Raw genomic sequence first — 27199 nt, 5'->3', positions numbered from 1 at the left:
ATTTTACATTTTTATTTAGAAACAGGGTCTCTTAAGCCAGCGAGACTGGCTTTGAACCTGTGCGATCCTCCTGTCTCTGCCTCCCAAGTGCGGGGATTACAAGCGTGCGCCACCACGCCCAGCAATATTTTAATATACACATATGTTATATATAATGTATACATGTAATATATAATATATACATGTATATTTATTATATACACATATACATATATATGCATATATAAGTGTATATATGCATATATAAATGTGTGTATATAAATATACATATACATATACATATATACTGGGGATAGAACCCAGGGGCGTCCTACCTCTGAGCTACACCCCCAGACCTATTTATTTATTATTTTGAAACAAAATCTTGCTAAGTTTCCAAGGCTGGCCTTGAGCCTGCAATCCTCCTGTCTATGCCTCCCAAGGACTGGGATTAGAGGCCTGTACCACCGAGCCTGGCTTGCTCTCAACAATTTTAAGATGCTGTGTGTGACTGTTGTCATCATTCATGGAGGAGGAAACTGAGGAGCAGGGAGAAGGTTGGCCAAGGTGACTATCAAGGAAGCTGGATTCTAACCCACATTGTTTGCCTCAGGGGCCTGCTGTTAATCACATGCACTTAGAAATGATGACATCATTGATTCTGTGAGATAAAATCATTAATGGGTTTCAAGAAAAGTGAATACATTTTCTCATTTTTCAAGAAAAGTGAATATACATTTTATCATAGTGCCTATGGAACTCACATACAAAAAAAAATAGCAATTTTCTGACATTTCTCATAATTAGGTCAAATACCCAGAAGATACATACTATTACCTTTCTAGTAGCACATGAAAAATTTATTAAACTATATGCATAAAATATTTGGAGGCCTCTAGAATTTTATGACAGCTTCCCGTCTTCAAATCTGTTGACTTTCAATTATGATACCTTATTGATCTAAAGTTGAATTTGACACAACTGTCTCAGAAATGTCAACTAAGTACAGTAATATTGAAATGATGATACAGAAAACTCTATATGTGCAACTCTTTAAAAAATGCCTCAAAATCCCAGTTGATCCTTAAAATTTCTACTTTGTATTGAGCTCACTTGTGTCTTTATATTAAATATGAACTCATATTTCTACTAGATTTTGCCTAAAACATTTTTCATTATGACATTAATTACTTTATACAAAAATGTCTATAGCTGCCCATGTTTAAGGATTATTTAAGCACACTCACTGCCTTGAGATTCGTGATCTTCTATGACACAGTCCTTTCTTTCTTTCTTTCTTTCTTTCTTTCTTTCTTTCTTTCTTTCTTTCCTTCCTTCCTTTTCTTTTCTTTTCTTTTTTTGTGTGTGTAGTACTGGAGGTTGAACCCAGAGGCATTCTACCTCCCAGCTACACTCCCAGCCCTATTTATTTTTTATTTTGAAACAGGATCTCCCTAAGTTGCTGAGGCTGGCCTTGAATCTGTGATCCTTCTCCCTCAGCCTCCCTAGTATTAGGATTATAGGCATGCCCCACCATGCTTGGTTTCATTCTATTTTCAAAACATCTTCCTTGCCAAGCCTTTGCTTGCTGAAGGCCTTTATCTCACAGTTCCCAGCCAGAGCCAATCTTTCTGCCTCGCCGCTGCTTTTGCTCACACCGAGTCCTTGGCCCGACTCCTTTCTGCAGACTCAAATCTTACTCTTTGAAGTTACTGAGGCCTACCTAGTCTGTCTTCTTCCTGAAGTATCTGTGGCCCATAAAAAAGTCAAAAGATGGTCAGTGAAATGAACAATCTGTGGCCAGTAAACTTTTCTCCTGGTACTACTGTATGGAATCAATTTGTCAATCCATCTGTCCTGCCATCCATCCATCCATCCATCCTTCCATCCATCCATCTCTGAGTGCCTTCCATGTGCACTGTCAGGTATTGTACATTTCATCTGGGCCATCGAAGGAATTGCTAATTAACTTTCCGCATGTTCCTTTCACTCCAACGACATTTTAAACGGTCTGATGGTAGGAACTGGGTGTTATATTCATGGGAACTTTGGCGGAACTTTATGCACAGGGGAATACAAAGAATTGAGAACACATGAAGAAAGAAAAATTTGTTAGGATTCAAAAGTAGCCTTAGTGATGTTTTGGATAGTCAAATAATTCTTAGCCACAAAATTTAATATCCAATCCATAATTTTCTTGTTTTGGTATATTCTAATCTATTTTGTCATCATTATTAAATCTATCAGGTAGTATCCTATGTCCCATTGGGAAAAACCCATGCAAAGAACCACACAAATGCAAGGGTTCAGTATTTTACTCTCAGATACTGAGCTGGACAGGTCATACTAAAAACACCCAAAAAGATAAAGAATATTCTTATACATATGATTTTACAACTTTAATTATTCATGACTGAGTTTTTCTTTATTAAAAAGGCAATACACATTAAATTTTTTTTCAAAAAAACAACCCTTAAATATATTCAGAAAAGAATAAAGAAAATAAAAGTCATAAAGACTGGTAACCGCTGGAAAAATGTTGTATATTTTGTTTTAGTTACATAATATTACATAAAGTTATTAAAGAGACAGAGGAAGCCATATGATGCTGATGAAATGTCAGGTGTGAGCTGGTGGGGAGGCGGGGGGGTGAAGGGAGGCTGGAGGACGGGGACCGAAAAGGGACAGAAGCTTCAGTGTCCTTCAGCACAGCAGGGAAAGGACAGTTCAAAATAACCTGTTACATCTGTTAGGAAGAACTAGAAGAGAGGAGCTTTAGACTTCAAACATAAAAAATGATAAGGAAATAAAAATACTAATTACCTTGATTTGATTCATGGGCATTATATACATGTATTAAAATTTTATAATGTGCTTCATAAATATGTACAATTATTACCTAATAAGTAACAAGAAAAAAAGAAAACGAAAGTTTGAACTTAAAGAAAAAGAAATCAAGGCACTTTTTCTTAAAGTTTATGTAACTACTATTTTCTTGCTCCTTGTGTACCAGTCCATCACGCACATTCTATATTTTCTTTCTTTCCCTAAGGAAATTGAAATCATTACCAAATATGTTGTGCTAGGCTTCCTACCTCAATTTAGTACTCAGAAATCCCACATGCTAGTGACTTTGTTTGTTTGTTTGTTTATTTATTTATTTTGCAGTCCTGGGGATAGAACCCAGGGACATTCTACCTCTGAGCTACACCCCCAGCCTTATTTTTTATTCCTTATTTTGAAACAGGGTCTCACTGCGTTGCAAAGGGCCTCAATAAGTAGCTGAGGCTGGCTGAGAAACCCAGACCCTCCCGTCTCAACCTCCCAAATGCTGAGATTACAACCGTGCGCCACCGCACTTGGCTTGCTAGTGACTTTACACAAGCACAACTTAGCATTTTAGATCTCAGTTTAGGCGAATATGTAAAGATCTGATCGGTAGAGGAGAGTGTGATGGGTGGGGGAGGAGAGGACTTTGCCCAGTGCTGAATTCTGGGGCAGTTCCCCCCACACCTCAGCTCAGTGGTGCTCCCTCCTGCTCCTCCCCTTCCCCACCCCTTCCTAATAAATGTCCTCTTCACGACATAAATTTACACAAAGAGTCATCAGATCCCACCAACACATCATGCCTGTTAAGCAACCACTTGAGTTAAGTAGAAAAGCACCTTGAGTCTTTATGAAGGCCATAAATTTGTTTCCTTTTCTACTTCAATTCCTAACCCTCCAGAGACAAGGTCTGTTCATGAAACACTCAAAATAGATGTTCAGAAAAGAGGCTGACTAGCTACAGTGAAACTACAGATTGACAGGTCAGGAGAAAACAATTTATACTAATATAACATTAATGAATGAGAAAATTGGATTAGTTAGAAGAAGGTCAATTGGGTCAGTAGTAGAGATTTCTAGTATTTTGAAAGACTCAGAATTGTGTATCTACTCACAACTATGATATACAGCCCAAGAAAAACATGAAATACACTTTTCTTTCCACTTTTCCCCCCTTTTTGGGCTGGCAATATGCCAAACCTATGTAGTCAAAATGGAAGTTATTTCTTGGGAAATGCCAGTGAAAAATAATTATACAATGAATGTGATGGGAAGATAAACTCCTCTGAAATGTGGTATCAATAGATGAAACAACCATTAAACAGTTTGAAAGCATTAATAATTTTTTAAAATAATATAAAATTTTCACCCACTAAAATGACCCATTTGGACCACCTGAGTCACGTCTGTCCTGCCTGTCCCAGGGTCACAGTGATGAGTTGCAGGCTCAGGGCAAGATTTCTCTAGAGAGCTCCTGACACAGGGGAGGGCTTCCATAAATATTTATGAAGTGAATGGATGGAGCTGAGAAAAATTTTAATTAATTCACGAAGTGGCATAAAGTATTTACTAATGAATTATAAGGGGAAGGAGGAGGTCTGTTCTTTTTATTACTGACTTCCATAAAGTCATCAAATCACTTGAAATTTACTCAAAGTATAGAGCCAATATTCATATTTACAAATTCATGCTGATGGCAGATTCACTGTGCCAACAATTGATTGTGCTGTGGCCATAGAGAGGGGCATCTGATCTTTGCACATTCCTTATGCCAAGTCCAGAGCAAAACCAGAGCCTGAAAATAATCTCATGATGACCAAGCAGAATCCAGTCTAGGCAAGCACTGTGCAGGATGCATAATTCTATTAAACTGGAATACTAGTAATATTGATGTGGACAGGAATCCTGAGTAGTTCAAGAATTTTTAATTCCTATGGGGGAAGGCCAGAAAACATCCAATTCAGATTTAACACTAGTTAAGATCATAAAAATATTAGATAATGAGGCATGCATGTAGAATCATTAGGAATCTTGAAGCAAAGTTCTTTACATTTCAGAAATAAATTCATTTCTTAGTAGCATGATGCAGACCAAGCTCTATTTCAGTAAAGGTGATTTAAAAAATTTGCATGGTAGTCTCTGTGCTCTTTTAGGCAGCATGGCCATTTATGTGTCCATGTGTGTAAGATGCCTCATAAATAGGCTCAGTCATGCAGATTAGCTCAGGAAAATGGTTTTATCTCATGTCAAAAGTATAGCTAGAGCCAGGTGTGGTGGCGCATGCTTGTAATCCCAGCTGAGACAGTAGGATCGCACAGGTTCAAAGCTAGCCTCAGCTACTTAGTGAGGCTCTCAACAACTTAGTGAGACCCTGTTTCCTAATAAATTATAAAATAGGTCTGAGAGTATAGCCCAGAGGTAGAAAGCCCCTGGGTTTCATCCCCAGTACCATTGCCACAACAAAAAAGTATAGCTAGTTTTTCTTAAATGTTTTCCAAAGGTTGCCTTGCTGAAATAGACAGATGGACAAGAGAACTCATAGAGAGAGGTAATATTCTCTGGCAGGTATATTTTCATTTTCTGACAAGACCAGAAGTGCTGAAGAAGCTAATTGCCAGGCACACAAGTCACCAACTGCATAGTTTGAAGGAAGATATAGTTAATTTAAGCCACAGCTTTAGCTAGGAGGTCTTAAAAATTCTCAAGAAAAGCCAGAAAGCTCAGCATAAAAAAAAGAGAGTATCTGTGCACAAGAAGCTATAGCCAGGGAAATTGGCACACTTTTATCTCTCTTAGAGGACCATCTACACTGGAACAAGCTACTTCAAATCTTTTCTTTTCATTGTTGTTAAATATTATACCGAATGGATAGATCAAGATGATTCTAGATTAACTATTAGTAAATTACTGAATATGTATAATAAAGGAGTTGATTGGTTAGAATAAGAGACTTTTTCATAAGTTTTTGAGCTTTCTGAAATGAATGAGGGCCTTTCTGCTACCAGCTGCCAGATGCAAACACAATTTGACACAGTATCCATGTAAAACAGTACAAATGCTCAACAACCAAAGCTCCTCACAAGGAGCCCATGAGAAATGTAAAATTTTATATTTAACTGAAGACAAGCGCAACTCAGTGACAGTCATCCATTGCTGAGCATTTAATAGAAAAGTCCGGTCAGTATCTTCCACTGAGGAAATCACTCCTGTTGACTGGGGGACTAAGGGTCCAGGTTTGCTCAGATCTGTTCTGATTTTAAAATTAAAAGTTCTGTGTCCTGCAAGACCCCTCACTCCTGGACAGACCAGGAGACTTGGCATTCTACTTGGATCTGAGATTGTAATGTGCTCTTACAGAGTGGCAGGGAAACTTCCCATCTTATATCTAGTAACTAGAAGGTGGGCAGACATCCTAAACTATATTTGTATTTAAGATGCACACAATCATCAATATATAAAACATGGCTGACAAATCAGGTTCAATTATTTGAGCATTTCAAAGTTCTCATTTTGATGTATTTTGCTGATACAGGCTGAACATCCCGAAAATCCCAAATCTGAAATGCTCCCCAAATCAAAACTGTGAGCTCCGATGTGACATTACAAGTGGCCCCACACCCGGCCTCATGTTAAAGTTTGTGGTCAAGATGTAGAGGCCCAAAATAGACTATAAAATTGCCTTTAGGTTGAACACTTAAGATGCCAATAAGCATAAATAAATTTCCTCTTTAGACTTGGGCCCCACACCTATGACATCTGATTATGTATATCCAAACATTCTAAAATCCTTAAAGAAAAAAATCCAAAACCTGAAACACCTTGGGTAGCAAACATTTTGAATAAGGTAATTTGTATGCACTAATAGTCTAATTTGCTATTATATTGCTGGGTTATAGAGCATCTAACTCTATATTTAACACTATGCTGAACAGTGAAGGTCCAAGAGAAATGGAAAATAAGTTGTTTTTCAGTCAGTGAGGGGATGAGACAATAGCTTTATGATATAATAAAAAACAATTAAAGGCACCAAACTGTGTAATTACTGTGCATATAAAGGCACTTTTAAAAAGCAAGAAATCAGCTGGGCGTGGTGGCACACGCTTGTAATCCCCGCACTTGGGAGGAGGAGACAAGAGGATCATCGTGCAGGTTCAAAGCCAGCCATGCTGGCTTAAGAGACCCTGTTTCCAAAAATAAAAAGTATAAAATAGGTCTGGGTGTGTAGCCCAGAGGTAGAAGGGCTTCCAGGAACCCCAGTACCACATACACACAAAAAAGCAACACATCAGTCAAAAAGACAATGAATGTATGAATGTGAAGGAACCGCCAGAGCCTGGTGTGTAGTAAGCACCACACTGATGTTGGCCAAGACTTGCAGTCACATTAGACAACCTGCATGGATTCGGTATTGTGCAGAGTTTAGTTAGGTTGCGATGCAGAGAGCACATTCTGGAGCCAGAACTGAGCCTCCTGATTAGATCATTGGTGCCACTGTATGGTTCCTGGGGCAGTGAGGAAATCAGAACCCCAGGCTTGGGTGGGGTCGGCAGGGGTGGGGAGCGTGGGTACTATCACAGGAAGTAGTGGTGGGCCGGAGCGCGAGAACCAAAGCCAGTCACGACTGTGGGATGTCATCTACCATCAATCAGGTTGTTCTCTTCTCATCTACTACTGGCAAACCACCAGAATAAAAGGTGGTCACCCAAATTCCTGATGTGATGGAGGCTGCTTGATCTGTGGGGTGGGCAGCAACCCTGAGCCAGAGATCAAAGAGCCACACGCAGCCGTTTGAGTCCTTGCACCTCTGGGCTCTTTGATCCTCCAAGTGCTAAGCCACCTGCTCTGAAATAGCAGCTCCCATGGGGACCAGTGCCTTTCCCACCTATTAATCAAACCAAGCCAAATGTGCAGGACAGGAGGAGGGTATGCAACCGAGAGGATGCCCCACAGAACGAGCAGCAGTGTTAGTACTGCTCTTTTAAAGTGGAAATGAAGAGCCCAATCTGAAAACAAATGTAAGCGCCTAAGGATGAGCGGGTGGGAAGTGGTACTTTTCACTCCCCTGATGTCAGCAGCTCCACACAAGCCTGTGCCGGACAGGCACCCCTAGAATCACCGCTGCTTCCCTTGTCTGAGCCCTGCTCCTCAGTGTGTACTTCTTCAGAGCTGGCGCGGTGGCACAGGCCTATATCCCCAGGAAATGGGGGGCTGAGGTGGCAGGATGGTAGGTCCGAGGTCATCCCCAGCAGCTTAACAAGAACCTACTTTAAAAAAGTGGGGAGGGGTTGGGAGTATAGCTCATAGGTATAGTGGCCCTGGGTTCAATCTCAATTAAAAAAAAATAGATTTCATGGAAAAGTGATATAAGCTTCTTAAAGAACCAAAATCATGGTCGCAATGTTTTTGCCTGCTATGTAGTGTAAAATGCAGACTCCCCTGGGGTAGAAAAACAGAGCAGCCGGCACCTGCATTCTACTGTGTGTTTTATTTTTATTTTCCCCTTGCTCTTCCTAAAGTCTCAGGCTCTAGTAACAACTCCAGCCAGATCCAAACATGCCAGCCGGCACAGTGCTACTGACATCTTGCGTGTGGAAAGTTTCCAGGTACTTGGCTGTCTGCTGGGGCTGCACTTCAAAGCGCCCCTTGGGATGGGTTTGCTGAGCAGCTGTAGATAGTCAGATGGGCTCATCATTGCAGACAGGAAGTAGTAAGAGTTTAGCAAACACTGCTGAGCTCCTCTTCCACATATAAGATGTACTTTATTGTACATATGTGTGTATACGTATGTTTACATACACACAGTAATTATATATGCATATAGAGAAGTGCGTCTTTACTATTTGTTTAATTTGCACAGTTTACACAAGAAAGACATATGTTTGCCTTTTCTCAAAGGCCTCTTTCCATTTTAAGGAAAGAAAAAAAAACGTCAAGTTATTTTCTTCTTTTCTCTGGCTGGTCCTCATTTATTTGCTCCAAACATAGTTAGAATAAGCAAGTCATTTACCTAAGGTAATCGGCTGATATTTCTTGAATGGAAGTAGAAAAACCATTTTGCCAGCTTGGAGAGACCTGGCCATGTAGCCAGGGGGGATCCAGATCACAGTATCGCCTGTTTTTAGGAAACTAAGATTGTCTGATCAAAGAAGAGAACAAATTGAAAAAGGAACTCTGCTGGCCTCTGAGCAAAGACTAATGAAAGGTGAGACTGACCACAGGTTTGTCAGTGCCCCGACCTGGGCCTTCCTGTTGTAAAGCCTGAGCAAACAACACAACACCTTCCTCTCTACAGATGATTTACTATTTTTTATTATTTATTCACATAAGTATTCACTACTATTCACATATTATTGTTGTTGTTGTTATTATTATTATTATTATTAATATTACTCACACAGTTATTTTTGCTTCTTTCTTAAATTCTCACAAAAGAAAGGAAAAGCAAATCCCATTGCTATTTAGTTTAAGCTAGTGCTTTTCACTCAGTGGTCGCAAAGCTTTGCTTTTTCATGGATCCACGTACCCACCGCTCACCTGCCATGGACCATCACCCACGGTTGCAAGTGATGATCACAAAACTCTGAGAAGAAGCTATTCCTGGAGCCCGAGTCCTCATCTCACCTGGAGGACTGCTACCACTTCCCCTTCTTAGGTTCAAGCACCATGCTATATTTTTCATGGACACTCTTTTTCATTTCCATAATAATTTTAATAATTTTTAAGCTCAAGGGATAATAATAGTGAAATTTCTGTAGAGTTTTAGAAGAGTAGATATTCTCTTAGATAAAATGAGATATGAGACAGCTCTTAAATCCTTGAGTAGTGTGGATTCATGGAGGGAAAGTACTAGAAATGGGGCATTTGGAATTGTAGCTTCCTCAAAAGGCTATGGTGGCACATGTTTGTAATCCCAGTACTTGGGAGGCTGAGACAGGAGACTCACTACTTAGTGAAGCCCTCTGCAACTTAGTGAGACTCTGTTTCAAAATATAAAGAAAAAAAATAGCCCCTGGGTTCAATCTCCAGTACCACAAAACAAACAAACAAACAAACAAACAAACAAACAAACAATAACAACAACAAACAGGGCTGTGTGAGCCTGGAGCGACTGGCCAGATTCAGCCTGGAGGCAAGGAGCAGCCAGTGATGAAGAGAATGCTGTATTGTAACTGGTATTCTAGAAAGACTGACCCGACCTTGGTTAGATAGGGGTATCCAAGGCGGCAAGGGAGAAACAAGAAACTAGCTCCTGAGATGGCGAGGCGGGAGGGGGAGAATCATAAACTAGTTATGGAAATGGCCAATAACTTACCAGATTAGACAAAGGAGCCAGAGATTTCACAATGCACCCAGGGTGGGCCACGGAGGAGCTGACATGAACAGGGTGATGGGCAGGACAGCATCCCTTGACTACAGGAGTAAGTCTTGGGGCCAAGTTGTTTTGTGAAAGATGACTTTTATTTTGGAAATTCTAAATTATTTATTTATTTATTTATTTATTTATTTTTGTGGTGCTGGGGATTGAACTCAAGGGCTTTCTACCTCCAAGCTACACCCCCAGCCCTATTTTATTTTTTATTTGGAAACAGGATGTCACTAAGTTGCTAGGGTTAGCCTCAAACCTGTGATCCTCCTGTCTCCAGAGTACTGAGATTATAGGCGTGGTCCACCATGCCACCTAGCAATTTCTAAAGTAAAGAAGGGGGGTGGGCCAGGATTCCAGATCAGGAAGATGAGGAAATGAAAATCTCCAGCGGGACCTGATGCTTGTAATTGAAGGAACTGGAAGATGGGAAAGAAAAGAAGTGGGAGTGGAGGGTCCAAGAAGAACAAAGGCTTTATCTTTGCATTACAAAGGCCGGGGAGAGAGTGGACTGGGAGATCAAGAGCTTGAAATGCTAGGGAAAGGCCCTGGGATTGGGCAGCAAAGGAGGAAGAGCAGGGAGCTACAGAAGGGACTGGGGCAGCTCCTTCGCACTACTCAGGATAATGAAAATATTTTCCCCTCCTCCAAGAAGAGTGATGGGAAGTTTAAAAGCAGAGGGCCAACTGACAGGAGGGCAAAGGGTCAGGCAACTGACAAGGGGGGGATGCTTTGGAAGCATTTTTTTTAGGATGTGCTCAGAAACGCCCTGGAAGGTAACACAGCAGAATCTCTGCATTTGGAAGTTATGTAGTACTTCCCTTGCTTTTTGTGTAGAAATTGCTCTCTCCTTCAAAACTTCTTTAAAACCCATTAAAATATCATGTGTAGAAAAGGAAATATGTGGGGCTTGGAAAGAGCTTAGCATCTGGTCTATCATACTTTCCCCTATGCTTGCTGAGACAAGATCTTCTTCAGCCATTTCCATCAGAGATTTTCCTTCAGTGTGAAGATATTAATATGGAAAAGCTAATTTGTTTTATATTTGTTTAGCCTGGGTTCTTTTTATTAGAACCAAGAAGGCTTGCACAGATGGAAGGATGACACCCGGAGCCAACACCACTTGTTAACATCAGGCGGTGATCAAAATGGCTTGCTTGAGGATGATTCTGGGAGTTTTAGGGTGTCCCACTTCTCCTGGTATAACACTACAAAATGAAGCCTGTTGAAAATCATTATTGGGATGTATAATAGAAGTTTAACTGCTTTGAGATGCTCTAGACTAGGGAAAGGTGAACATGTGTAGGGACTCTGCACTGAGATTCTAAGTGAGAGAAAAGTCTGGATTTACTTATTTTGCAGCAGAGGTATCCAGATGGATTCTGGATACGAGAGGCAGTGGCCTTAGGGAGCCATACACATAGAAGGAAGGCAGGCTTAATGTCAGCGTTTCTTTTTGAATCTTAAGATCTGGTTTATATTAAAGACACTGGCACCAATAGACAGGTCTCTCTGGATTGCAAAAAAGAATGGGCCAAGTCAATTTTACTAATAGCACGTTTCAGGCTGGGTGTGGTGGTGTGTACTTGTGATCCCAGCATTTGGGAGGCTGAGACAGGAGGATCACGGTTCACGAGCAGCCTCAGCTACTTCACAACTCAGTGAGACCCTGTTTCAAAAATAAAAAAAAAACTAAGAAATAGGGCTTGGAGTGTAGCTCAGAGGGAGAATGCCCCTGGGTTCCATGTCCAGTACTGAAGAAAAGGAAAAAAAATATGCCACAGTAAGGCCCTTTCACTGCTTGTTCACTTGGGCCATCTGTAGCGAGTGTCTACAAGGGCCCACTCACCAGGGTCCCCTCATGGAGGAAGTAAGTTACAGTCTGAATGGGGACATGGGCCTGGGTAGCACCTGAGCATGGAACGTGGGTGCCAGAGGCTGAACTGATACGCAAGTCTTAATTCCAACAAGAGATTTTTTCTGATGCATCCCAGCCATAGCTTTCCCTTCCACACTTAGAGCTCTGTTCTTTGGTAGAAAAGATGAATCTGCAGGGAGGATCTTATAAGACAATCTGATGATAATCATGAAAAGCTCCAAATAAAGCCATGCCACCCCAGCTCTGTGCTTCTGTGCCCTGCACATGTCATATTTACAAAGAGTCTTCTTTGTAGATATAAACATTCTACTAGACCCCAAGTGAAATTATTAGACACTTTAATTATTTACACTTTTGGTCACAAAACGCGTGAACATATACAGGAATAGGAAGAGTGACGGGTCTGGGCTTAGCACTCACATTTGCTTCAATGAAATCACTTAAAATCATTCTGGTTTTACTTCAACCTTTGTCTTCAGGGCTGGTGATAAAGATAGTAATGTAAACAGCCATCAATCTGCCTGTGGTGATGCTGGAGAACTCTCTTTGACTCTAGTAACACTGAGTTACATTGCTAACAAAAGAATCGGTTCTGTGAATGTCAAGCTTGAAGCAATAACTGAAAGTTAAAATGAATAAAATAATCTCTGGATGGTACCTTTTAAAAGATATCTGTGTCTCAGACAATGTGAGGACTGAGCACAACAGAATTCACGGGACAGGAATGCCTACGTAGGACCTATGTGAATCAGAGCTGCTCTCTTTAAGGTGGACATCAGCATGCTCCAGGGCACGTGGCTGGGTGACTGGACCCCAGACCAGATTTCATTTGCCCCACTAGCCTCAGGCTGGATCCCGTGTGCAGTCAGCAATCTGTGCAACCAACTGTGGCAGCCCTGTCAAACCTCGTGGGAATTTCCCACACTTTTGGTCATGTTCTTCGACTCTAGTGATTGTGGCTTGAATTCAGTGCAGATTTTAGGCTTCTAAGATGCATACTATTGATAATACTGTCTATGCTGGCTCCAGGGTACTTCTGGGGACAAAACATAAACAGAGGCAAAGGATTTCTAGATAAAACCCTCTTACAATACCCTGAGAAAGAATCCACATTGTAATATTGGGTGGGTTTAAAAGGCAACACGGTTTCCTAAGACTACTGACAATTTTGTATTGGCTTCATAACTGAGAAAAATTATATTAATGTAAAACTTCAGAACTAGTCACTACGAACTCAACTTCTCTGTCACTCTGCCAGGGTACACTCTTACAGCAACTCAAGGTGAGAACCAGAATTATGTTACTGATTTTCTGAAATCTTTGCAAAATCACATGGCAAACACAGGGACCACAGCTGTATGTAAAAAGAAAACGAGAAGGAGGAGAACGGGGAAGGAAACAGACCAAATGATGTCATGTTCATGTACGAATGAATGTATCTCTGTGAATCTCACTACCATCTCATTACCTTGTGCAATTACAATGCACCAGTCAAGATCTAAAAAGCTTGAGAAGGAGGGAGGGGGAGGGAATGGGGTGGGAACTGGGTAAGGGCTAATTGGGTGATGTGTGCATCTATGCCTCTAGCATCTTGTATCCCATTAAGATGTATGACTACAATGCATCAATAAAAAAAATTAAAAAATAAAAAGATACAAATATTGGCAAAAAAAATTTAAAAGGATGAAATTCAGGTATCAGAAGTTAAGCGGCTTTCCGAAGGTCACGGTGAAAGATAAAAAGCAGCAAAAAGACTTTGGTTAAAGGACATTTGAAAAGCTTCTCACTGGCCTGCCTGACATTTCTCAAGTACTCATATCACCCCACCTTTTCCCCTAAGCTTATTAAAGAGCCATTTCAAAAAGCATTTCTTTCTCTTCTTTAAAAATAAAGAACTAGCAGCGATGATCATACATCCCAACTTCATAACTTTCCTCATTTAGAAGAAGGCCAAGAGATGATAACAAATTTTGCTCAATGTCACGGTCCTTAAGGTCTTGAGTATACAACTGCATACTAAGATAATAGAAAATCATCACTGCGAGAAAACATTCATCCATTTCAACAAGTCGATTTGTTATATAGATGTCATTTGGTAGGATGCATCCCGGGACCAATGGATTCACACCATCAATTTAGAAAATAAAACTGTTTCTGACATCAGACTAGCAACTAGAATCAACCTGCTTGAAAGTCATTACTTTCTCCAACTTACTTTCTCGGATCACGACAGTGGCTCCAAAATGTATTTCACATCAAATGAGGACGCCTAACTCCAGGATTCAAGTAGCTTTGCTCTCAGTTTCTTCTAAATTGCTTTCCTTATCACACCACACCTGCCCTTTCACTGCACTCTGGGCTCTCTCTTGCCCTTCCCCTGAACTGCAGCTTTCAGTGCTGCTGTCTCCTCTCCTCCAGCTCTAATCCTCAGCCCTCCAGGAAATACAAAAGAATGCATTTGTCCAGCTGACTACAACACAAGACATCTTTTCAGACAAACCTTGGTTCTCAAACTTTTAGTAACTCTAAAGGGTCTCAAATATCTTCTATCCCCTTGTTATATTTATTTACACTTCTAATTCAATATATACACTTGGCATTAATATCATTAATATTCATCAGTAGATTGTGCCTTTTTTCAGTACTATAGGGCTCATTTACTAGTTACTGAAATCCAAGTAATCTTATGAAAATGGGGACCACAAATAAGGAAGTTAACTATCACAAATCTTAAACTAAAATTATTATCTGAAACAAAAACAACACGAATCAGAGAAAAGATGAGATTTGAAGTGTTACAAGAGATATGTGACTATAAAGTAGTAAGTCTAATACTTAAAAGTGGTGATAGAGCTAAGCTGCACACACCACTTTAATGGACATAGCTCTATGCATATCAATACCTACATGCTCAGTTTTTATTATATAGAAATATGAACAAATTACTGAGTATGCTGCATGACATATAGATTATAAATAATTTTACTTAAATGTGTCCTGTGCATGAAGAAGTGTGCTAAATTCTTTATGTGATAATATTTGCCTCATTCTTCCTTTGCCCAGTTCACTCTAGCCATAATGATGGTCTCCATCGTGTGTGTGTGTGTGTGTGTGTGTGTGTGTGTGTGTGTGTGTGTGTGTTACTAGGGATGAAACTCAGAAGCATTCCACCTCTGAGCTACACCCCCAACCCTATTTTATTTTTTATTTTGAAATAAGGTTTTGCTAAGTCACCAACCACATGTGCTCTGGCCTTGAACCTGCGATGCCCCTGCCTCGGTCCATTACTGAGGTTTCAGATGTGTGCAATCATGCCTGGTTTTTGTTGAATAAGTTCTGTATGTGATATTCACGTCAATAAAATGGTTTATATCTAGAATATTCTCACTTCTTGAAGTCTCTGTTCAAATTAGAAAGTTTTTCTTTCTGTCTGATATCTTAAAAACATTGTAATTTGTCCACACAAAGACTTGTACATGATTATTCATAGAAATTCTACTTCTATAAACCCCAAATTGGAAACCAGAAAATCATCAATAAAAAAGTGCAGGTGTTGCGGCCTCCAAGGCCAGGACCAAAGCCAGCTTAGGGGTTAGACCGGTGCAAGGGCCAGCGAGACCAGAACTGGGGCCTCCCATGAGGCAAGGCCGCTGCTTGAGCCAGCGAGGTCTGGATCAGTCCACTGAGTAGCCAGGCCACTACTGGGACCATCAAGAGTGGGATCGGTACTTGCAACGCAGCATGCACAGAGAAATATCGCAGAAAATATAAATCAGACGCTTCTCTTAATCAGCAATAACTAGGAGGAAAAGGGCAACAGGAAGAGGTTGAGCTATAGAAAGGGCCCTATAGTGAAGCAACTAATGTGACCAATCAGAGGGTATGTAATACTGGAGGACGGAGCCTCTTTAAAACGCAGGAGGTACATAAACAAATGTATCAAAGTAAATCACCAAAGAAGCGTGGGATGGAGGGAGGGGGAGGGAATGGGATGGGGGCTGGAGGAGGGCTAATTGGATGATGTGTGCTTGTATATCCTCTCAAGTCTTGTACTCCAATGTGATTGATATATGACTACAATGCACCAATTTAAAAAATAAATTAATAAAAAAAGTGCAGGTGTATACATATTGTGGCATATTCAGAGAATAGAATACTAATTAGCAATAAAAAGGAATAAACTTCTGATATATTAGATGGAATTGATATATCTAAAATATTGTATGGAGATAATAGAGAAGCCAATCTCAAATAATTCCATTTACATGAAAGTACATAAAGGACAACTGATGCACAGCGAGAGAAAGCAGATGAACAGGTGCATCTTGTGGATGCAGGGCAGGGAACGAGGAAGGAGAACGACAGTTTAGGGTGACAGAGATAATCCACATCTTGATTGTGGTGATGCTATCTATTTGTCAAAATGCATCAAATTATGCATTTAAAGTGGTACTTTTTACTATATGTAAACTTCATCTCAATAAAGTTGAGAAAGTACAAGGATTTCCAGGCACTGCTTATTGTTTATATAGCTGAGATTTTATCCCAAATTGTTTGACTCTGTGGAATCCATAAACTGAACTGCAATGCTGAGTGAATTTTTTTGTTTTTTTGTTTTAGGCTCATAAGAAAAATGAATGTTGAACTTCCAAATAGTCTCTGGAAGAGAATATGTGTGAATTTGTTCTGATAAGATTGTGTCTTGGCTTAAATACTTTAAATCTTATTTTGGAACTGGATTCAAAATCCAATCATCAGTTTCGCAAAGAAATCCATTTTATTACTTTATAGTCACAACACACTTACAGTCAAAAAAGAAAAATAAGAAAAAAAAAAGCATGGGCTCTGGCTGGTCACCCTTTGTTTTCATTGGGCTTAGGGTTTGATGACTTTTATCGTTGCCTAAAACACCAACTGTCACCACAAAATATCAAGATTTTCTATTATTAAAGATAGCTAAACTCATGTGCTAAAAGAGGAGTTTTAAAAATAACTGGTGCAGAGCTGTGAGTGTAGCTCAGTGGTAAAGCATTTGTCTAGTATGCTTGAGGCTCTGGGTTCTATCCCCAACACCCCTCAACCTGCACACACAGAATTACTGGGGAGAAATCCAGCCTTATCGCCTCATTAGAATAAGTGATTCAAGTTTTTTCAAGTAATTATACAGAAAGAAGCATTGGCTTTCTCTTAAATATAGAAGCTTTTGCATGTTGCTAAAAATTAAACTTTATATTCAACTTTTATATGACATATTAACTAACAGGTTGACAGGTTGTTGATAGTCTATAATCAATTAGTTCAGATTTCTATCATTCGTTAGTATATTGAAGCAATTAATTACAATTTTAAAGAAGGCTGAATTCAAGGCGACACTTAAACATTGAAAACAAAATTAAAGTATTTTGTGTTTGATATATGGTTATAATATGAAGATGTTTGAAGACACATTAGTGATATTTTATCATAAAGTCCTTAATACATCTTTTCTCACCCATTTAAGGCCATATAATTAATTCTCAATCCCACAAACAACATTTTTTTTCTTTTCTTTTTTTTTTATGCGGGGCTGGGGATGGAACCCAGGGGCATTTGACCTCTGAGCTACACCCCCTGCCCTATTTTTTATTCTTCATTTTGAAACCGGGTCTCACTGAGTTGCAGAGAGCCTCACTGAGTAGCTGAGGCTGGCCATGAACCGTGATCCTCCGGTCTCAGCCTCCCGAATGCTGGGATTACAAGCGTGCGCCACCACGCCTGGCTCACAAACAACATTCTTATTTACAACATAGCTCTGCATCTTTATTTAAAAAAACAGGAAATAGATACATAGGAAAATATACGTTTGACTCTTCATGTTTGATGTTTTCAGTTTTGAAGCACTTTTCATTCAACTTAGCTTTCTCATAATGCTGGGCATTAGTTACCCATGTTCTGCAAAAACCAAGGTGCACAATCTTTGACTGGCTTCCTCAAAGCCCACAGAAAACATTGTTTGGTTCTTGAGATTGTGGTAAAACCACAAAACCATTTCAAGAGCAATTCTATTCAATTAACTAATTATATCTGGAATGGAGATAATAGCCAAATAGTGCAGCCATTATTTTAATTCTCTTGGAGCGCTGGGGATTGGACCCAGGGCCCTGTGCTCACTAGGCATGCACATCACCCCAGTCCTGATGAATCGTAAGTGTGAAACTATGAACATTTAAAACTTAGATAGAAACAAAACCAAAAGAAAGCATAAGTCCCAAATGCCTGAAAAAATTAATACTATCATTCAGAAAAGACCAGCAAAGGGGAAAATATTTTTCATTTGTGGAAAATGTTTTTAAACCTCACACATTTGATGGGACTAGTGGATATTTTGAATAGTAGACTCTAGACTAAGTAATAATTATACAGGGTTTGCTGCCAGGGATTTTACATTCCCACATAGATGTTTAGGTAGGTCATCCACTAGACAAAAGAATAAATGTAAAATTCTTAACTATGTACAATTCATATCTATTTTTAGTTCATAGCTCACGAACTAAAAATAAACTCATGTGCAATGGTCAATAAATATAAAGATAAAAGGCTTTAAAATCAGTCAGTATGAAATGAATCTGAGTTCACAGAGTACAATGATAGCAAACAATCTTAAAAAAATGAATCACATGGCAAATCGTATTCTGTAGAACTGAATGTATTCATGTATTTACCTTCCTGGCTTTCCAAATTATAATTGCTTTATTTCTGCAAATGGGTAGGGACTAGAGTCAAGTGTCTGATTCTAATCTAACCTCTGAAACTGATTTGATAAATAACATTTCACTTTGACCTTTCTACAATACAATGTACAGATTACCAATTAACATGCATTATGTAGCTCTAAACACAGCCACCAACAGAAAATCCACATGCTAGGTGGCAGAGATGGGATATTATTTGAACAGTGAATTAATAAAATAAAGCAAAACTTTACCCTTTCAAATGGAAACACATTAGAAATTACTTTGTGCACTAAAAAAAAAAAAAAAAAAAAAGCAACTCAAACCCTCTAGTTTAGATTCAACACAGGGCAGGGCATGCTTAATGGGTTCGGCACTTCTAATTCCTTTTAACAAGTGTTACAAACTGAAAGCAAGACAGGTAGGTATTAAAAATATATTGGAACATCTTCAGATTACCAGCTTTACCAGTGGGACTGAAATGATGGCAGTCAAAAATAATTAAGTTATTGAAGGTTAAGACCTCGGAGGCTAAGAAGGCATATTAGGCTGCCAGCTGTTTTCTCAGGGTTGGTAACCAGTTAGAAATTAAATATAAAAAAAAATCTAGTAGAGTTTAGTTGTGGTCACAGAGAGAGTCAGTGGGGATGGGGGGGGGTTTCAGCAACATGCTGGTAGAAAAAAAGAGACTTACATAGTCTGGGAGGGCAGTGAAATGGAAGGCGTGGTAAGCTCGCTCACTTAGTTGTCATTTTTTGATTTTCAATGACATTTTTTTTCATTCTTTCGCCTAGTAAAGATGACAGAAGGTCCTAATTTATTATCTGAGGTCTATTCCTGTTCTTAGATTTAAGAGAGTTTAACTGTATACAGTCACATAATCCAAATACAAATACTTTGATAAAAAGCCAGAGCACTGATGTTCATGCATTCAATGATAATCAGAGCTGTATTCTCAAACCGAGATCAGGATTCAGGGAGAAGAAGGAGGCAGCACAGCCGACACTGGGGACGGGACTGGAGAGAGATGGTGGGTCTGCAGTTTCCTCAGATCAAAGCAGAAGGGAAGAGATCCCAAGGAAGAGCTAGCTTCTTCCTGAAAATGATATGCGCCACAGACCATAAAGAATGCCTGGATGCAAGTCTTTGGCAGGGCTCTCTGAGTTCACATATCCTGTAAGCCTGGACAGAGCCCGTCTACATACACACCAGACATGAAGCAGGTATTCTCTGTCTTAGATTCCTCTGCTGCTGAGGTTGTGCTGAATTTTAATAATGAGGGAGAAGGATCATTGACCCTTTACTCTAATATGACCTGGGAGATTGTTGGGGCCTAGACTAAAGAGTAAACATAAGTGCTGTGTAAATATGACTCCGGACATGAATTGTGTCATGGCGGATCTGACTGGGTGCTGCATGTCCCCTGGGCAATGCATTTCCGCCCTCTTCCTGGGTCGTCAGCACGTGTCAGGTGGGTCTGCTGAAGTGGCTCAGGAAACTTACGAATCAATAAAGGCAGCGGAGCCAGGCGTGGTGGTGCATGCTTGTGATTCCCAATACTTGGGAGGCTGTGACAGGAGAATCTGGGTTCGTGGCCAACCTCAGCAGGGCTGGGGTGTACCTTGGAGGTAAAATGCCCCTGGGTTCAATTCCCAGCAACACACACACACACACACACACACACACACACACACACACACACACAATAAAAAATAAAAAATAAAATAAAATCTTTGGCAGCATAAATTAAACTGCTTGAAGAAACCACCTAGACGGTGAAAGCCCATGCTTCGATTGGTACATTTTAAGGAGCACAAGGGAGGATTAAAAAGAATAGAAAACAAAGCAAAACAAAACAAACAGAAAAGACTTTTCCTGTGAGGAAAGGAAGGGATTAAAGGAAAAAAGAAATAATCCTGACACGATCTCAAGCAGCTTGATGCCAAAGTCATATCATAGGATTACAAATGCTAGTCAGTAGCAAAATTCTAGAATTTGGATTTTATTTCTCCAGTGGCAGAATATCACATCTGTTTATCTCCTCTCAGACAAATAAATTCCTATTCTCAGGCACGATTTCAAGTAGATGTATAATATTTCATAGATACATAATATTTATTCCATTTGCTTTTCAAGAAACTCTCTCTGGAGGAGTTGTAAAGTCAAAAGGTGTTTTCTGAAAGTTAGCTGGAATTATTCACAAGCACAACGAGGTAAATCTACAGTTTCCATAAGTATGTGTTCAATAAATTATGTTTATCTTGAAAATTTGATCTGCTGTAAAAGATATTTTAATTGTACCATAAGAGATCATTACAATTACTTAAGAAGCAGCAGGACAGAATAATCTTAGTTTAATTAAAATGGTTAAAAATGAAGGTACATTAGCATAATAATGTTGACTGTGGCTGGCATCTTGGTGGCCTGATCTTTCTATGGGGTCATTTGCAAAGTGCTACTGTGTAATAGAGAAGAAAGGCATAGAGAGGAAAGCTCTCTGTACTCTGCTCACCAGTGTGCATCTCCAGGGGCATCTTACTGTCAGAAACATATAGCCGTGAGCCAGCAGAGAGCCCATTCTTTAGTTTTTCAGGGCCAACCTCCTTCCATGCAAGAGAACCTGTCCTCAGGGAGATAGCAGCTGCCTCAGGAGGAGGGAAGCCTGCCATATTCCAGGTCTACCACACACGTGGGTATGGCTCAGGTCTGCCTTCAGGAGGGCCCACATCTAGTGCATATTTATCTATCACCTGCCTATGCAGTGACAAGTGCACCTGGCAAGGTTGGTGAAGGACGACTCAGGGTGTTGGCTTTTCTGAAGTTAGCAGTGGTAATGAAGGCTACTATTACTACCACTAGATTCATTTGCTACTCTGAGTGGTTTCTGCTTTACTAAATGAGAAAGAAATTCTGACAGGGATGCTGACTTCCTATTGAGTAATCTGTAAAATGTGCTCGTGTGTGTGTGTGTGTGTGTGTGTGTGTGTGTGTGTGTGTGTGTGAGTGTATTTACTTTTTAAATCAGCCACTCACCATTAAGGCACAAAAGCAAGCTTTGTAAGCACAGGTGTTTTCAAACCCACTTCATGTACACGTTCCACTGAGCATTAAGGATGATTCCGGTGGATGGGGTGATCACCTGTGGTCACGGGCTTTCCTCAGCAGGCAACTTTCATTTTCTCCTAAGGAGAACCTTCTGGCTATGGATTCCTGCTAAGTAAGGCCTGTGGAAGTCAGCTGCCCTGGTTTAAAGGAAGGGCTCTTGCTGGGCTCTTGTTACATGAACCTCTTCCAAACACGACCTCTTTCTCTTCTTTCAGTTCATATTTCGTAAAAAGTTGGTCCATTTTTTCTCTAGTCCTAGTGACCTGCATTCTCTGCTTTCACAAAGCACGTTGCTTCTCTGGCTAACCTCTGCCCTAATTGCTTTTATTTGTGGGATGCTTGGGAGGGGATGGAAATGTTTAGAGTAGGGAAGAAAATAACTCTCATTTTTATAAAAAAAAATCCATCTCATTATGATCACGTTTAGATGAAATATGGGGCTTGCCATCAGCAAAATTACAAAACAATTCTACTGGGAGTCTGGACTGGTCAGAGTAATTCATCTAGGAAAAAGCGAACTTTAATTGTTACTCTTGGCAGCCATCTAAGGGAAGAGTGAAATATTATACTAAATATTGCCACGTGCAATAGTAAAATACTATTTCCTCCTTGCCAGAAGCAATGTACAGACTCCTTCAGATTCAGGTCCGGGCCTGGTGATTTAGTCTAAATCCTCTGTTTCCCCCTCTCCAAAACCAACAAGGGTTTTCAAGAGGGCTGAGAGCTTTATTAGAACCATTTGCGCTTTTTAAAGTTGCCAAAAAGGAATGAGTAAAACTAAGACATTTATTTAGGTTAAAGTTGATTCCTCAGCTTCATCAAGGTCAAGGTACTTAGTCTGTGAACCTTCAACTAAGAAGTTCAGCCTTCAACTGGCCAAGGTTACACACTGGTTCCTGTTTCTCCCACAGCCTCAGAGATTTCTATAGCGGGACCTGGGAGCCTGTGGAAGCTAATAAAAAATGAAAGGTATACATGGCAAATTACAGTCTAGATTTCCTAGAACATCAGGAAATTTCAAATAATTTTGATGGCACCCACACAATTACAATTTGGGAATCAAGTATCTTGATGTGGGCTTCAGAGAAGGGAATCCCACCAGGGATTTACAACTCTGTACAGTTCATAACCACTAGAAGTGTTGGATGGTACCTAAAAGCAGTGGAATATTCTTTATTTTAAAAAATGAAGTGAAAATGTTAATCAGAGTGAAAAATGTTAATCAAAGAACTATTTATGTGGTGCTGGTTACCAAAGATATTTATAAGTTCTAGTTAAGCAGGCATCTATAATAAGTTATTTGCAAGTAATTTTTAAATATACATTTTGGCATGGATATTTGCATACATTGGGCATAATTCAAAAAGGATATATTAAGATCACATGTAAGATATCACATGCCAAAAACATTATTCAGCTTCCAAAGTGTTTAAATTGGGAGCAGTTAGGGCCTTCAGAAATTAAATGACTTGTTTAGAATTATTCTGTATGTTACTGACAGTCTGAGGAGCAGAAATTCAATTTATAAGTAGATATTCCCTATCCTATGGAACACTGTATTTTATCTATGGGTTTATATTATGATAGTAAATTATTTGGGAGTAAGTTTAAGTCTGTAGATAGGACAAAAAGTAGCCTTTGTTATAATTTAAATTGATAGATTAAGACAGTCATTTGCAATTTGAGTAAGTATACTAATCCTTAAAACTATTACTTTATATAATTGTTTTCTTTTTATTACAACACACATTACTTATGACAATAAACAAAATGGATACTGTTAATAAATTGGCTAGAGGACAATATAATCTGTATCAGATTATACATGGGAAAAATATTCAACACCTGTTGTAAATCCTGCATAACTACATAAAGACAACACATTATAAAGTTTCATGAGAACTTTTAGTTTGTTTAAAGTAATATCTCTTAGAAGTATGCCTGTGAAGTTCAAAAATAAACCCAAAACCAAATTACAGAATGCATGGACTAACAGTGCCACACTAAAGAGAACAATATATATTAGTTATTGTTTAAGTGGAAGTAATCATCATAGAAGGCAAGAAATTTAAAGTACACTGTTAATAAATATTACTCAGATAATTAATGACAGCAAAAAGTAAACTAATAAGGAGTCCCACAGATTGACTATCCTTGGGAATTGGTTGATTTTCTAAAAAATTGACCTATGATGTGGGAAGCCAAGGAAGTCTGCCTCATACGTGTCTTTCAATTAAAAAAAATATGAATTTGCTTTTTATTTACTAAAAGATGAGGCTCTTCACGTGTGAGCACAAAATTTAAATTTTCATTTGAGGAGATCTACTTCCTGCTCTCCATTTGAAATGGGAGAAAAATAAAAATATTTTGCCTGTGACAGAATATGAAAGAAGTTCTCACCCTTAAAACCAGCAGCATTGGTTTTCCAGTCATTAGCGTTCAAATGTCCCGCACGGGAAGTCCTGACAATAACATGCTGTACGTCTCTCCAGGTCAGAAACGGACTGGGGAAAGACAAGGTAAGAATCATTGTACCAATAAAAAAAAAAGATGGGGGAAGCAGAGAGTCACAAGCAAATTCAAAAAGCAAAATCAAAGTGGCAAAGTACTAAAAACAAAGGGTCAGAGATTTGAGTTTGGGTTCACCAAATGCCAAATGCTGCTCTGGTTCTCAACATGGAGAAGGGAGGCACATTAGTCTGTGGGAGGCAGAAAACGTAACCTTCAACTGAAGAAATAATAGGGTCGAAGTCAGTGTCACTTAGCTTCTATACGGGTCAGGGTCTCCAGTTTCCTCAATAAAATGGCTGCCTCTCCTGGTGCTACTGTATTTTGTATAAAAGTTTGTATCACTTTTGGAAATTTATAATAAGCTAAAGTCAAAATGAAAGGCCTCTGGAATATTCCTTGTTCAATTCTCTAACTAGGCGAATAACTTAATTTACCAACGAACTTAGCAATATTTTACCTTCCCATGTATGTGGGAAATGGGACTATCTCAGCTGAAATCAAGTCCCCAGTTTTAGCATGCTTTCAGAAAGAAGAGATGGTACAGAATCCCAAACTGGGCTATAAGGCGCAGACAGCTATGTAGTGTTCTTTACTTGTAATAAGTAGCTGTTACACTACACGACTGGAAACCTGTTTCATATAGCTGCTACCACTGAGGACAGGCAATTAGTGAACAGGAGACACGTTCAGTGGAGAACCCAATGCCAACCACAAATATACAGAAAATGAACCCAACCACATATACAGACTTCATGGACTGTGCATATATGAGAAGGCATTTGAGTCAGTGCATGCATGTAATTCTCATCAGGACGCCTCCTCGATTCAGTCTTGAATACTGAGATGTGATCATCTTTTACTTCACTAAGAATTATGCTAATCATCACACAGTCTCTATACAGTCATTTTCTTTGTTTCTCACTTTCGACTTTCTATTTTGAGGGAATATTTGGAAGAATGGGTCAAAACATTTGGGGAAGAGGAGTAGTCATTCACTGCCTGCCTCTTCTGCTCATGTGTGGACATCGGGATCTCCCAGGCTGAGGGAGAATTCATCTTAACTGTAGCTAATTTTTCATGGTGAGACCCATTCATTGCTTCACTTTATACTCCACCCCCCCCCCCAGCACGCCTATCACATACCCAGTTTGGAAGAAAGCCTCCTAGTAATAGAGTGCCAAATGATCGGATTCTGGTTTCTTAATTTTCATTGTGAAATTAACCTCTCCCGGTCTCAATTTCCTCACTTTCAAAGTGGATACTAATATCTACTTTACTTTATTGTATTAACAGAATCAGTTAAAGTAATGCCAATTATGTAACTTACTGGCTGGTGCATAATAGCTATTAAGAAGTAGACAGAAAAACACTTTGCTAGACTAAGAGCTGCTGTTCTTATTTGATAGCTTGACTATGAAGAAAGTAGGGAAAGAAAAGACCTATTGAGTTTGGATACCTTTTTGTTACACTCTCAGACTAAAAATAAATAGAGAGTCAGTACTGTTATTTTCCAAGTTTTCAGAGGGGGAAAATTGGCTCTAGACTATTTTGTAAGGTTGCATTAGCAAAAGTGCTTCTATTCCAGAAATTAAAGCCCAATTATATGAACTTTAAGAAATATGAGAACAATGAAAACAGAATTATTTTCATTTTGCTTGGATATAACACTTGTTAAGAACCAATTTTAGAAGCTGGTAAGGCGTGAAACACCGAAGCAAGGGAAGGAGGTATGTGAGGGATCCCAGGAGGAAGGGGAGTTTTAAAACAAATGGCATGATTTGGCCCTTTGCTGACCCTGCATTCACATGACAATTCAGTAGACTCGATGTATGATGGTCAGCGAAATGAGGAAATGAGCCAAGGATAATATACTGTGTGCTAGGCTCAACATAAGATGCTCTGGCTCTGTCTGACGTGTGATGCTCATGTCCTCTCTGTTTTCCAGTATAGTTACTTGGGTGAAGGGCAGAAATGACAATGGAAAATCTCAGTCTGGAAAGACATTCTAGCTACTTACTCCTGGCAAGGTGAAGCCTCCCAAATCAACATACACTTTTTTTCCCCCACGACTAAATAGCAGGACATCAAAAGGTATACTTGGATTTGACAAATATCTCTAAATCAAACTAGCATATTAATATACAGTTTAAATGCCCACATTTTAAATCTTACTCTTAAAGGAAAAAAAAAAAAAGAAGCAAGTTTTCCACATTACTGATCATCAGGACAAGATTCCTTCATAAATATCCAGCACAGGGTTCTGACCATTGGGAGATACATGTTTTTCCCTAATGAACCCTTAGCTCTAAAATATAAAAATAATAGATCAGGAACATTTATCTTGTACCTTAGGTAGCTGTATTCTGGCAGACTCAGGAAGTCTCCTACATTCAACTCAGTCTGAAGAAATAAGAGCTAATTGTTCTCATAGTGAGTTGCAAAACCTAGTTCTTGGAGTGCTTGTAATTAGATGGAGGAAATCAGCATCAGGAAATTGGAACTATACATGGAGAGAAGGAGGTGGTCAGTTGACTTTACTCTGACATTTGATTATGTACACTGCTTGGGAAATGACCTAACCGGAACATTTTCTGGATTTCACCAAAATAAATATGAAACATAATGAATGTGGGAACACACTAGATTTAGAATCTGAGATGTTTCCACCTGTAGGAAGATAGCTAATTAGCTCAGGAGATAGTCATGGGTTAATTTGGTAGACATTATGTTTTAGATATTGCCAGCATATAGGGAGTCTAATTTGCATTTTATCCCCCCCCCCCCAGTACTGAGGATTGAACCATGGGGCCTCATGCTGCATCTTAC

At 39.4% G+C, this 27199-nt stretch overlaps 1 protein-coding gene across 2 annotated transcripts in view; it reads right to left on the bottom strand.

Moving 5' to 3' along the window:
• Positions 1-27199, bottom strand: part of PCSK5 (proprotein convertase subtilisin/kexin type 5) — a gene marked incomplete at both ends in the record, with an annotated part of 434445 nt that overhangs the window by 169819 nt on the left and 237427 nt on the right. For both annotated transcript variants that reach the window (XM_080709117.1, XM_080709118.1), the window contains one exon: positions 24263-24366. In XM_080709117.1, the coding sequence (XP_080565243.1) occupies positions 24263-24366 (104 nt within the window). The remainder of the gene's footprint in view (positions 1-24262; positions 24367-27199) is intronic.

This window comes from Muscardinus avellanarius (genome assembly GCF_963383645.1).
Source record: "Muscardinus avellanarius genome assembly, chromosome: 13".
NCBI classification, from domain to species: Eukaryota; Metazoa; Chordata; class Mammalia; order Rodentia; family Gliridae; genus Muscardinus; species Muscardinus avellanarius.
This window is presented reverse-complemented; position numbering and strand designations above follow the sequence as displayed.